Source organism: Rhipicephalus microplus, chromosome 3, assembly GCF_043290135.1.
Source record: "Rhipicephalus microplus isolate Deutch F79 chromosome 3, USDA_Rmic, whole genome shotgun sequence".
In the NCBI taxonomy this organism is placed as follows: Eukaryota; Metazoa; Arthropoda; class Arachnida; order Ixodida; family Ixodidae; genus Rhipicephalus; species Rhipicephalus microplus.
The window spans coordinates 257,989,676-258,004,633 of record NC_134702.1 but is presented as its reverse complement, the minus strand read 5'-3'; the positions used below and the strand labels follow the sequence as shown (position 1 = coordinate 258,004,633).

The 14,958-nt window shown below is 46.7% G+C and overlaps 1 protein-coding gene across 4 annotated transcripts in view; it reads left to right on the top strand.

Moving 5' to 3' along the window:
- Nucleotides 1-14,958, top strand: part of LOC119168526 (focadhesin) — a 677,649-nt gene that overhangs the window by 527,537 nt on the left and 135,154 nt on the right. For all 4 annotated transcript variants that reach the window (XM_075890929.1, XM_037419929.2, XM_075890931.1 and 1 more), the window contains one exon: nucleotides 11,179-11,294. In XM_075890929.1, the coding sequence (XP_075747044.1) occupies nucleotides 11,179-11,294 (116 nt within the window). The remainder of the gene's footprint in view (nucleotides 1-11,178; nucleotides 11,295-14,958) is intronic.

Below are 14,958 nucleotides of genomic sequence, written 5' to 3'. Positions count from 1 at the left end.
GACTTGAGGGTGCACTCAAGCCTCATTATGAAAAAGTTGCACGTTACATGGCAATCAGTTCATTATATCTGAAAATTCATTATAAAGGTATATTCCTAACACTATATTTACTACAAAACTATTTTTGTTTTTACTGATATGCCATTGTAATCAGGTTCATTATATAGAGGTTTGTGTGTAATAGTTTTAGTAGAATAATCTTGAGTCGAATTATAATAGTATATATCATACCTTGTAAAGGGAAGTGGACATGTCTGTCCTCACCCAACTAACCTGCACAATATTTTGGCAGAAATAAAGCACGGCCTGTGCAAATGCCCTTTTTTTGGTTCAAAAGAAGTGGAAACAACTTTGAATAGTAGCAGGATTTGACTTTCGATAGAATGTAAGTCATAACCTGCAAAACATGCTGCATTTATAATTTACTACACTTCGAGCATATAAGCTGATATAAGCCTTAACGTTAGCATTCTATAACAAGCTCTCAGACTTTAAAAATGATGAATCGATGTGAGGGTAATATGTTAATTTAACCTCGAAGTCTGGCCTCGCAGCAGTGCGAATTTTTCTTGGATAGATGTTTTCGTGGCTTATCAGCCCTTTGATATAGTGAAACAACCTTTATAGCGGGCTACATGCGGGTTGATCAACACTTCAATAAGTGGTTTGATGGCTTAGTACCTCTCTACTGTCGTGAAACCAGCTTTACAGCGGGTTACATGTAAGTTGATAAACACTTGATTAAGTGCATTTTATGGCTTATTGCATTTTTACTGCAGCGGAAGCACCTTTAAAGCTGATTACATTGCGGAATAATATACATCTGTTTGTTCTTTTCGAATCATTCGAACTTTTCTAAATTTGTAGAAGCCTACTGACTACCTACAGCAGAGTTATGGACTCCATAACCCAGCTTCAAGACTCTTCTTCTAGGTTGTGCAATGTATGGTTTTTTGTTACTTTAAAACACAACTTAAAAATGTAAATCCTACATGCAACACGAAAAGGAGGCTGGAGTTTTTTGCTATATTTAACAGACATATCTTTGCTATGATGATCTAATTCCACGCTCTGGCCTGTTGTCAGTCTCTTTAACCTTGAAGTAAGGCTTCGTGGCAGTGCAAATTTGCCTTGACAAGATGCGTTCATGGTAAAGCACTTCTTTACTGCAGTGAAAATTATTTTACAGGCGGTTTTACGTGGTTAAATAAATCTGTTCGATCATTTCAAGTACTTTAGAATTTCCAATAATATAAATTTGAATTGATGTGAATTCAAGTAAGTTCAAGCAAATATTCTAATGCTTTGAGTATTCATTCGAATATTCAAAGCGTTAAAATATTTGCACGAGCCTAGTCGGAACAACCTGTACGTTTGCAGTGCTTGAAGAAAAATTAAGAATGAATTATAGTAATAAGAACATGCAAGCCTGCAACTTAATCTACTGCATAGAAGGTACAGTATTCAGCGGCCAGGTACCAACAGGCGGTGGAGCGCGCATTGCGGCTCATACATTTGAATCCTGCTACAACAAAAGAGACGGGGCCCATAAGAAAAGGTGCACATAGGACGCACGTGTGGTGCAACCCTCACAATGTATGAGGCACCTTTTTGATCGTACTTTTAAAGTATCGCTTGTTTGTTAGGAAAGCTCGGGTATTGCTCAGTTATAAAAGAGCAAGCTCACACGGCTCCCCATGTATGCATTCACGCTCTACAAAAACACAGACAAACGATAGTGCAATTTCGACAGAAAACGACTGTTCACTAACCTACCTGGCCACGTAGGGAGTGTTACAGGCATTGTAGGCCATCGTTGGTCCCTTGACTCGCCCTGACTGCTTTACCATGTATTTTTCTGAATAGCTTGCATCTTTCAGAAAGATTAAGATTTGTCTTCTCATGGAGGCTGTGGTTTGTGCACATAACATGCAAAGCTTGTGGGGTCTCGACGAGGCGAGTGCCTCGGCATGCTCTTCGAGTGAACGGACACAGCAGACACAGTCGGTACAAACCAAACAACATACATTTATTTAACTAATTTACAACGACGATATTGTCTGCCGAGTGATACATCAGTCGTTATCAACACGCTGAGACATCCTTACACACAATTTCCATACACTCCAAAACATGGCAAACACAAAATAACACACCCAAGGCGGCGTCGCCAACGCTTGACTTACCACGTGGGACCGCCCTGGCGCGCAGACCCGCGGAACCACGCGCCGAGGACCCACGCTAGACAACCGTTCGCGGTAACCGCCAGGCGCAGAAGAGACTCGCTCAACTCTCGCCCGCCACCAAGGCCTACCTTCCGCCAGGGGTCACCGCCGGCGCTACCACTCCACCAACAGTGGTACTCGATGCGAACACAACGCCATCTATCGCCTGGTAGTCGTCACTCAAAATGCGGCCTTGGGGCGAGACACGTGTGCCACACGGCGCAAACAACTTTACAGGGGGTGTCAGTACCCCCACATTTCCTCAACTTTAAATCAAACCATATCCCAAAAACAAAGATCAGCTACACAAGCTTTAACAAAAAAAAAAAGAATCGCATGTTCATAATGTCCTTGCACCACGACACCGCCGCTGGTCGACACTGCTGCACTGTCCAGCTCGACTTCACCTCAGTACCGGCCCCGCAACAGCAACGTTGCCAACGGTGCGACGAACCGTCTTTAGCACCGACACGTCTTCCAGTTGCGACCAGCACTCACGAGGGCGCCGGACTGCAGGCAGTTGCTCAGGTCCCAGGCATCTCCATCGCCTGACTTCATGACCGCATTTCTGGCCAATAACGCTGACGATGTGCAGAAGACAGCCAGCCGTGGATGACATCCCTCCCGCTTAAAACATAAAAAAAATACTCGAAAGAACAATGGAGCAGGGCCTAGGAAAGGGAGCTTCGAGCTTTTCGCCCGCGTGGTACGATGGTCAGTATGGCCAGCTAATACATTGGCGGTGGCCGAGACGCCCATCCAAATAAAACAAAAATCACTTTTCCTAACTCGTGCATCGCAAGATAAAAAAAAGTGAGGGAAGCAGAGTGCAAAACCTCAACGCCACAATCCACCTCCTAGTTGTGCCACGTGCGACAGGCGGCTGCGCAGAGCCTTAGGCCTAATGAGTCGCTCGACAACAACCGGCATCCACCCAGCACCCAGCCTAGGTGCAGAAGAGGCAGCGGCGAGGAGACATCCACTCTCTGAGGTGGCCCTATCGCTCGCCGCACACAGCAGCTTACCGAGCGATCGGCGTCCACCACCCCGACGGTATCACGACGCCCCGGCGTCGAGCCGCAACACAAGTCAGCAACGACACCCCGCTTCCTGAGCCCAAAGGGATAGAAGAAGCTATTTACAGTAAATCGGACCACCCACGAGGCTTCCGTACTCACTCGCTTCTGGCCTTGCCTACAAACCACGTGCTCTAGGCCTTGCTCACCCCAGGATGCTGATCGCATGGCTCTCGTCCCAATTTAACAATGGTGTTGAAAACTAACACCAACAAAAAAGAACAACACTTGCGAGCAAAAAAAAAATAAAAACTCAACATGCCGACAAACTCAAACATGTTACAAAACCAATCTCCTCGATCTCAAGAGAGCAAACCGCCGAGGCTAGCAAAGAAGTCCCCCTAGGCCTTCTCTACCCTGGCTCTAACAAAAGCTTATACCGAACCGCAAAAACTGTCGTCCAATACTTTAAGAGCTCCACATTGGGCAGCCAGTGTGGGGTCTCGACAAGGCAAGCGAGCGCCACCACCACGCTCTTAGAGTGAACGGACACAGCAGACGCGGTCAGTACAAACCAAACAACATACATTTATTTAACTAATTTACAACGACGATATCATCTGCCGAGTGATACATCAGTCATTATCAACACGCTAAGACATCCGTACACACAATTTCCATACACTCCAAAACGTGGCAAACACAAAATAACACACCCAAGCTGGCGTCGCTAACGCTTGACTTACCACGTGAGCCCCCCCCCCCCGGCGCGCAGGCCCGCGGATCCACGCGCCGAGGACCCACGCTAGACAACCGTTCGCGGCAGTTGCCACGTGCAAAAGAGACTCGCTCAACTCTCGCCCGCCACCAAGGCCTACCTTCCGCCAGGGGTCATCGCCGGCGCTACCACTCTACCAACAGTGGTACTCAATGCGAACACAACGCCATCTATCACCTGGCGGTTGGCACCCGAAATGCGACCTTGGGGCGAGACACGTGCGCCACACGGCGCAAACAACTTTACAGGGGGTGTCAGCACCCCCACAAGCTATTGTTTATTTCTTGCTAACGCATTATCAATTAGTGTTGTGATTGGAACGCTTGCCTGAAAGACACAAGATGTTTGCTCACAAAGCAGCAGCTAGACGCAATCAACCCACGAGATGCAATTTCGAAGACTGTCCCCTGACAGCCAAAATTCGAACAACATACAAAAGTGCTCTGACACCGCACGTCTAGCATTTTATAGGAAAAAACAGGAAAAGCCACACTTTGGCCTGGTGTTAGATGGCCGCAGAGCCAAGGGGGTCAATAGAGGAGGGCCAGGCTGAAGCTCGCATCAGGCATGCAGAGATGAAGCGGCCCACAACTATGCGCAAGGCCAAGGATTGGTATCCCCAACTCTGTTGGTCACAGCCATCGTTAACAATAATTGGGAGTTGCAAACCACAATTTGAAAGCTGCTGGGCAATGGACATTGGACATCACTACATTGTGTCGGTGATGGACGATAATCTGTGGGCTATTCATTTGTATGCGCTGTCATATACTTTAAATTGAGTTGAGGACTCAAACGATGTCCATCCCATGTCACCCTGTACCGCCTGATTTTGGGTGTTCACGTGTGCTCCCAAGGCAAGTCTACCTATGCCACGTTGTTTAATTTCCAATCTTGTTTGAACTCCTGATTTCATGCACAAGGCTGCATTGCTAAACCTCAAACCTGGGACCATGACACCTTTTCAAATCCCTCTCACAACGTCATATCTGTTGTATTTTCACAGTGCCCTATCTTTCATTACAGCTGCATTCCTGGTGCCCTTAGTCATTACGTATCTTTCGTCGTCCCTTAGATACTCAGCCTCGTTATTTATCCATACGATCAAATATTTGTATTTATCTACTATTTCCAGCGTGACTTCCTGTATCTTATGCTGACTGCCTTTGTTATCATTTAATGTCATGATTGCCAATTTTTCTCTGCTGAATTGCAAATTTAACCTATCTCCATCATTAACACACATATCTATCAATCCCTTCAGATCTTGCTTGTTGTAGGCTATTAATACTATATCATCTGCATACATCAATGCTGGTAATGACTGTTCAATGTGTTTTCCTTGCTTGGCAAAAGAGAGGCTGAAGCCCAGTCGACTCCTCTCTAATTTGGCTTCTAGTCCCTGTAGATACAGCATAAATAACAAGGGTGACAAGGGACACTCCTGTCGAAGCCCGCGTTGTACCTCTATAGGTTCAGATCTTTGTTCTTCCCATTTTATAACTACCTTGTTACTTAGGTATCCTTTAGAAGATTAGTTATTCCATCTTCCACATCTAGTGTGTCCAGCATTCGCTACAAGTCTTCTTCACACTATTGTAAGCTCCCTTGATATCTAGAAATTCCAGCCACAGGGGCCTGTGTTCTTTTTCCGCTATTTCAATACGCTGCATTAATGAACAGATTGTCTTTCAACCTCCTTCATTTACAGAACCCATTTTGTAGTTTTCCCAGTACCCCCGCACTCTCCACCCATGTCTGTAGTATTTCCGTTACTATCTGCATCACCAGCCTGTAAACTACTGCTGTCACTGTTATAGGACGGTAGTAGTTTATATTGGCTTTGCCCCCGTTCCTTAGTAGATCATGCTCACCCTGCTTAGTTTCCATCGATTGGGAGCTTCGCCGTCCATTATTGCTTTGTTCGCTGCCTCTCTTGATGTTTGCTTAGAGTTTGGCCCTAGTTTCCTTATTAGCATCATTGGGATGCCGTCAGGGCATGTTGATGTGCTATTAGGAACCCTTTTCTCTGCCCTTTCCCACTCTCGCTGTCCCAGTGGCGCCACTGAACTAATTGGTCCATTCTCATCTGGTACGGTGCGTGCAGCGCTTTCTTGGTGTTTAAATTTTTCTGTCATTGTTTTTATATATTTTATTGCCTCATCCCCTTCTAGTTTCACTCCTTGAACTGTAGTTATAAACCTCTGTTTCATGCTTGCTTTATTACTCAGAGAATTAGGATGGTTCCAAAACTTTGTAGCTGCCTTTCTATTCTTTTTGTTTACTTCTGCTGTTCATTGGGCCCCCTTTCTTCTAATATTTCCACTGATCAAATTAGACGTTTCCCTTCTGCAGCTCAAAAAGTATCCCATTTTCTTTTGACATCATCTTCTGGTTCACCCCTCTGTTTAGCATACCTGTGTTCCCTGGAGGCTTCGTGACGACTTACTATGGCCCCCTTAACTACCTCATCCCACCACCTCTTGAGTTTGTGTCTGCTTTTCCCAGTTGATTTTACTCATACTTTAGCAAGCTCTAACTCAAACAATGGAGTTATATTTGTGCACGTCCACTCTGTTTTAGTATCCTCGGTGATTATTTTCTCAATCTCTTTACTGCTATTTCTATTTACCTTTCTGAATAAATATTACCGTGTGGTTGCTCGTAATGCCGCCTTCCTAATTTTGTTCCAAAACTCAGCTTGATAAGTTTGTGATCACTACCTAAGCGTCTGGAATCATATTTATCCATGTTCATTATCCTTAGCCGATCATACATTCTATGTGACATTATTGTGTAATCTATCGTTGACTGCAGCCTTCTCACCTCCCTTGTCATTTGCCTTTCCCATTTTTCGGTGCTGTTGCAAATGATTAAATCATGCCTTACACACATATCCATTAGCATTCTCCTTAAATCATGCCTTACACACATATCCATTAGCATTCTGCCTGTTGGGTCAGTATATCCATCCATATCTTGTATGTGCTCATTCATATCTCCGAATATAATTACCTTGTACTCTTCTCGTAGTTCGCCAACGTCATTTTCTATACACTGCACGATTTGTTGGTTTCCCTCTCTGGCTTTTGCCCCTGTCCACAAGCATACAAAACCCAAGAGCATCATTTGCCTTGCCACTTTCCCATTTAGCCATAAATGTTCCTTGCACTGCTGCTTCACCCTTTGCTTGTCTCTACTTTTATGAATGAATGCCCCAACACCACTCCACTTCTGCTGCCTTCTGTTCTATTACAATATTCCCATGCGTAGTCTGGATTGTTAGGTGATTGTTCCATGTCCTTTAGATGTGTTTCTACAAACCCATATACCATAAGCCTCTTCTACCTTAGCTATTATTCTATCTCTTCCCACTTCAGCCTATTCCTGCCATCCTGCATGTTTCATACTCTACGTCTGAATTGGCTCGGACCTCTTTTGTACCTGGATTTCTTCCCCGGACTCTACGTGTCTTACATATTGGTGCCGCTGTGTTATCGTAGCTGTCTATACCACCTGTCAGAGTCTCCCTGGTTGTTTTCTTCGCTAGTAGCTGTCCTGGATCCTGAAGGGCCTACGTGCCCCTCAAAAAAGCTACTGCGTGTCCTGCAAGTCGCCAACTCACCTCATGACCTAGCCTCCCATCGAAGTGAATTCTGTCTCGTTGAAAACCACCCTACCTATGCACCTCTTTGTTTATTTCCACCACCTCAAAGCCTTTCTCTCTATTGATCCGCCATATCTCTTGGTTTGTGTTAACAACCACTCTTTGAAGGTTGTTATCACGCACTAATACCTCCGGTATTGTGCGTATCACTACCTGTACCTGAGAAGAGGGCTCAGTGAGGTTAGGAGGACAGATGAGGCCTATACGGTGCTACAGAATGGGCACGTCTTTTGCTACAGGGGCTTGGCAGACACAAGAGAACTGGGAGTGGGGTTCCTAATTCACAGAAACATAGCTGGCAACATAGAGGAATACTATAGCATTAATGAAAGGGTGGTAGGTATCGTAATTAAACTGAATAAAAGATACAAGATGAAGGTAGTATAGGCTTACGCGCCTACATCCAGCCATGATGACGCTTCAGTTGAAAGCTTCTATGAAGACGTGGAATCGGCAATGAGTAAGATAAAAACACAGTATACTATAGTGATGGGCGACTTTAATGCAAAGGTAGGGAAGAAGCAGGCTGGAGGCGAGGCAGTAGGAGATTATGGCATCGGTACTAGAAACGCCAGAGGAGAGCTACTAGTAGAATTCGCAGAACGCAATAATTTACGGATTTTGAATACCTTCTACCGAAAACAAGAAAACCGCAAGTGGACATGGAGGAGCCCTAATGGCGAAAATAAGAACGAAATAGACTTTATAATGAGTGCACACCCTGGAATCGTGCAGGATGTGGAAGTGATTGGCAAGGTACGATGCAGTGACCATAGAATGGTACGGTCTCGAATTCACCTAGACTTGAAGAAGGAACGACAGAAACTGATGCGCAAGAAGCCAATCAATAAGCTAGCACTGAGAGGCAAAGTACAGGAATTCAGAGTGTCGCTGCAGAACAGGTACTCGGCTCTTAGTGAGGAAACCAACCTTAGCGTAGATACAATGAATGATAATCTGACGAGTATCATTACGGAGTGTGCAGTAGAAGTTGGAGGCAGGGTAGTTAGACAGGACACTGGCAAGCTTTCCCAGGAAACGAAGAACCTAATTAAGAAGCGTCAAATCATGAAAGTGTCAAGTACAACAGACAAAATAGAACTGGCAGAGCTTTCGAAGTTGATTAATAGACGTAAGGTATGCGATGTAAGAAGGTATAACATGGAGAGAATTGAACACGCTCTGAAAAACGGAGGAAGCGTCAAAGCATTGAAGAGGAAACTTGGGATAGGCAAAAGTCGGATGTATGCACCAAGGGACAAAGAAGGCAAAATAACTACGAATATGGATAGGATAGTTAAAATAGCGGAGGAGTTTTACAGAGATCTGTACAGTAGCCTAGACAACCACGACCTTAATACTATAAGAACTAGCAGTAACCCAGATTACACCCCACCAGTAATGATAGAAGAAGTCGGAAAAGCTTTGGAGAGCATGCAAAGGGGCAAAGCTGCTGGTGAGGATCAGGTAACATCAGATCTGCTGAAAGATGGAGGACAGATTGTGTTAGAAAAACTAGCCACCCTGTTTACGAGGTGTCCTCTGACGGGAAAAGTACCAGAGTCTTGGAAGAACGCTAACATCATTTTAATACATAAGAAATCTACAGGGGATCAACTGCTATTATAGTTCTTCATAAAGAAAGCAACAGAATACCAATCAAGAAGGGTGTAAGGCAGGGGGACACAATTTCCTCAATGCTATTTACCGCGTGCTTACAGGAGGTTTTCAGAAGCCTAGAATGGGAACAGTTAGGGATAAGAGTCAATGGAGAATACCTTAGTAACCTGCGCTTCGCCGATGACATTGCATTGCTGAGTAACTCGGGGGACGAATTGCAACTCATGATTACGGAGTTAGACAAGGAGAGCAGAAAGGTGGGTCTTAAAATTAATCTGCAGAAAACGAAAGTAATCTACAACAACCTCGGCAAGGAGCAGCGCTTCGAGATAGGTAATAGTGCACTTGAAGTTGTAAAAGACTATGTCTACTTAGGGCAGGTAATAACCGCAGAGCCGAACCACGAGATTGAAGTAACTAGAAGAATAAGAATGGGGTGGAGCACATTCGGCAAGCACTCTCAAATTATGACAGGTAGATTGCCACTATCCCTCAAGAGGAAGGTATATAACAGCTGTCTCTTGCCGGTACTTAGCTATGGAGCAGAAACCTGGAGACTTACAAAGAGGGTTCAGCTTAAATTGAGGACGACGCAGCGAGCAATGGAAAGAAAAATGGTAGGTGTAACCTTAAGAGACAAGAAGAGAGCAGAGTGGATTAGGGAACGAACGGGGGTTAAGGATATCATAGCTGAAATCAAGAAGAAGAAATGGACATGGGCAGGGCATGTAGCGCGTAGACAGGATAACCGCTGGTCATTAAGGGTAACTGACTGGATTCCCAGAGAAGGGAAGCGGGTTAGGGGGAGACAGAAGGTTAGGTGGGCAGATGAGATTAAGAAGTTTGCGGGTATAAATTGGCAGCAGCAAGCACAGGACCGGGTTAACTGGCGGAACATGGGAGAGGCCTTTGTCCTGCAGTGGACGTAGTCAGGCTGATGATGATGATGATGATGACCTGAGGAGAAATGGCACGCATGTCATCGACCCCTTTCGCCAGTGTGTTGCTAGTCCTGCTGTATCTTCATTTAAGACATCGTTTAAATGGCCTGCAATTATCACGAGGTTTCATCCATCAGCTGTAGTTTAGAGTTTCGCGCTCACTTGCCTCATGACTGCTTCCAGCTTGCATCCTAGGAATGTCCATACTGCAACCCTCTTGTCACCTCTTACTCTCTCTTTTATTGCTTCTGTGCATCGATTTAAATACGAGTCCTCAGCGATTATCACGTGGTGTGACTTTTTAGCCGAAGCATCCTGCACCTGGGGGCGATTTGCACCTGTGACACCGGCTGCTTTGTCCCCTCCCAGTCCCACTACTACTTCGCTGAAGCTGGGTCTTGCGACCATTGAACCGGTTGAACCTGTTTTTTTTTTTTTTCTTTTTTGAAGTACCGCCATCTAGTGGACACATACCAGTAGCGCCATCTAGTGGACATTCCAAGAACTAAACTCCCCTGTAGCATATACCCGAGAGATGTGGTTACTACAGAGGACGATAGGGTGACGCCTTAAGGAGCTTCTACCCTAAAAAGTGCATGGACATATGCCAGGTTTCTTTAGGTTGTTTTCAAATGAACAAAAGGGCGCAACAACTTCGGGGTTTCAACATGTGTGTAAATGCATTGAAGACAAAGACAGATGAATTTAAGAAATGATTAAGCTGTGAGCCTAAAATATGCGCATTTATTGGAAATGAGCAACTGCTGGTTTTACACTACCCAAGGTGAAGCTCAAGCAAGTCATACAATATTTAGTGCTACTAAATGTTAGCATTTGAAGATATAAGTGCTCAAATTACTCTGTGAATTTATCTGCATAAGTTATAGCATTGAAATAAAAGTTGCCTTTGGGATTCACCTCTCATGTGTAGAGACGGGACTGCCAGATTTGGTGTTGGGTGTGGCACTGCGGAGCGCATCCTCATCACCAGCCATGGCCACTTTCCTTGCGACATGTGCTGCACCACCTCTGCTTTATTCCCTACCGGTGAGCACTGCTTGACGCTTTTTTTTTCTTGGCAAGCATTTGCATGGTGACATTGTTTTTGTTATCCTAAGAGTAGTTTGGAGTAGATTTACATGCATAATAGACACATGATGGGAAATAACAAGTTCCGACCAATTGTTACAATAAAAAAAAACTATGGACCACCTCTCTGAACGAAACCCTGATGGGATGCGAAGCAGCAGCGGTGCGCACAGCATCGACCTGGTTGAAATGGGCGTGACACGGGTGCTGGAAGAGCAGTTTGAAGCGAAAATCGGTGTGAAGTTTACTCAAGTAAATGTTTGTTTAAAATGCAAAAGACATGGGAGGCAGGCCACCTTGAAGACGCTTAATTGCGCTCGGCTTCTTTGGCTCGCATCTCATCGGTGTTTACCATGCACCATCTGTATTTTCGAGCACGATCAGTGTTCTTGACTCGCACCTCGTCGGTGTCGCTGGTCTTCCACGGCCAATGCTTGTGTTCGGCTTTCCTGGCTCGGGCCCCATTGATGTTGACGTCGTCATTCGCGAACGTGATCGGCTTCGCTAACCCTCACAACGCCAGCTACAGCCGCGTAAGGTATGCGCACACTAGCGGGAAGCATGCTGCGACGGCGGCCCGCTCGTCGGATCGATTGCATGGCAAGCAGCGGGGCGCTGTCCACAATGTTGGCGTCACGAGATTCTCAAGGGGCTCTTAGCATGCCGAACCGCCTGCTCCTGGCGTCTTCACGCCGACAGATGGAGAGAAGTGCCACAGGTGAGATGATGCCCACGTGAGAAGTGGTCTCGAGCGTTGCAAGCGGTGGAGAGGATGAAGCAAGAGGAAGCTGACACGCGGCTAGCGTACGGCAGGCAAGTGAGAGAGACGTCACCACGCACTACGAGAAGGGCGTGAGCTATTTGCCACCGCTCTAATGCCTGCGAGAAGGGGAGCAATGTGAACGGAGGGACAGCGTTACACAGGCTAGTCAAAGAGCTGCTTCGCATCTGAAAGACGAAGGCTGCCTAAGCCTTCGAAGTGGCATCAAATGTCACGATTTATCTCGGGAGTGCTTGCAGCGGATAGAGTTAGGAGAAAGACGGGAGTCGGAGGTTACACTGCAAACACATTTCAATATTACCCATAATGGTAAAACATGAACAAACTCTCCAACATCCCCCCAAAAGGAAACATGTACAGAATAATTGGCTATACAACGAAACCGTAACTAATTTCAATCCAAGGCAAATTCGATCCTTAGCCCTATTTGTCTTTAGCCAAGATGACGTCTGGGTGGCTACTCTCGTGCGCTTCTACAATAGTTGAACATTCCTATTGTCAGATGCACCCTCGGAACTACGACGAATTGGTACTCTCACCGAAGTCGTCCTGGAAGACGTCGCTGAACTAGCCGCTGGTCTTCTTCTCCGATATCTCGGTCTTATTCGTCATCCTCGGCCCGCTTGCTCATCTTCGGCCTGCTTGTTCAAACCCAACTCATCAATGGCCTCATAGATGATGCACTGTGATGGGCTGGTGTGGGCCGCATTCATTCTGGCTCGTAGTGGAAGAGCTGTAGTCCCCCCAAGATCTGCTGTGACAGGTTGGGGCAAGTCCAGGTAGCCTCAGTCGGAACCTCCAAGGTCGAGAGCCACTTCCCTGGTCGCTTGACCCGGCATCTGTCAGAACCACGCGGCTCTACAGCTTCCGTCGCTGTAGCGACGCTGGCCTTCCTTATCTTCGCAGTTCGAAGTTCCAGCTCAGGGCAAGCTCATCCTCTGTGTTTTTTCATCACAGCTTGGGTCGCATGTCAGGAGCCTTTCTCTTACTAATTCCATTCATGAATGTGGTGCGTATGCGCACCATCGGGGTCTCGTGCAGCAACGCCGCATTCCAGCGCCCGACACACGCATCGCGTCCTCTTACTCATGACATTGGCCCCCTTTTAAAAGTATTTTTCTCAAAACTGCTCTTGTCCTTCCTTCGTATGGTTTTGGCCTTCTGTTCTGTCGGTGTCATCAGCTATGGTCAAATGTGCTCGGGCTGGCATGTCACCTTTCATCGCGGCACATTTTCACTGATATTTACTTGGCACAACACTATATTATCACACACTTTCACCAACATGCATCAAACACTACACCCGTTCGTTCAAATGTCCACAGGTTCCTCATCTATTACTATACGGCTACACTTACAAGAATAACTACACGCCATACTTTACACTCATAACTAAAAAAAATCTGTACAATCTTATTTCTAAGGAATCCCACTACGTATAATGTTATAGATCAGTTTACCCAAAACATTTTTCATTGCATGGAACTTTATTACTTTGGAGGATCAGGTCCTAGTTTGGTACAGCATGCTTCAACGTGTGTTTCTTTACATTCTGAGTCTTTTTCAATTTCTTCCTGCGCCGAACGACTGTCTCGACCACTCGCTCCAGTTTATGTTTACTCGATGCCTCTTCAAACCACTTTTCCCAGGCTGCCTCTTATCTTTCACCACCCTCTCTGCTTACCAATACGTACGACCTATTTTAGTCGTTTTCACAACATTCTCTCCTTTTGGTTTTGCACATCTACTACTCACAACTTTAGCAATCTTTCTTGCGTCCTGAGGATTGCCTCGACGTCTCAGTACTTTTCGAGCTGTCTGCATCTCTTTTGCTTTTATGCGTTTACCGCAATGCATCTCAGACACTATATTTATTCTGCTATCTCCTGGTGTTTTATCTCGTGACTGTTGAACGCTCTCTGTATCTATCCCCCTGTATCTAAACCTGCATCTAAACCACGCACGAGGCAGGATAACAACAACAATGGGTTTATTAACCCAAGGTGCAGCACAGTGCGACACTTACGCGCTTGCAGGCCGTATAGAGAACTCCGCAAGACCGAGCAAGTACGCTTGCCTAGGGCGCGACGACTCCCGCACAAGGCCCGAAGCCAAACGCACGAATGAGAAGTCGCCTGCTTAGCAGCGCGTCAACCCCTCGTGAAGGCCTGAGAGCATCTTCTGCGACGAGCGAATCGTCGGGCGCATTATAGCTCGTAGAAGAGGAGGATGTCACGCGCGGCCCAAAGGGAAATGGTACTGCATTGTGACGTAGGCCCGAGCAGCGCGCCAGGGTGGCGTGCCTGGACACTCCAGCGCGGGAAGGAGCCGACGGTTGACTGGCCCAGACGAAGAGGCGCCCTGGCAGCCATCTTGGCGGATGCCGGTGCTTATGCGCGCCCGGTCTACGCTGTCGGCGCGCGCGGCAGCTGGGGAACGAGGCGCTAGGTAGGAGGGCGCTCTCGATTCCCACGTCCCCCCTCCTAAGACCGAGGCCGCCCTGAAGACGCCGTAATAACAGCATCCACCGACACCGAAAAAACTGAGGTCCAGCTCTGTGTCGTCCACGAGATCGACGGGGTCCCGGTGTCTTCGTTCGGCGGCGTCTCAGCAAGAACCTGGGGTCACGGGAGGGCGGCAGACACCGCAGCAGTGATGGCCGACTTGAATGAAGAGTCCGTGACGAGCACCGCCACGACCGCCTGAACAGAGTCGGTCGACAGGGCAAGTTGAAGGCGCGGGCCAGGCGGCACCGCCGGAGCGGACAGGACCGCAGGGGCACCGTCTGACTTCGCTCCGTAAACCCGCGAATGGAGGTTGGTAGCCTTGTGCACCAGCAGG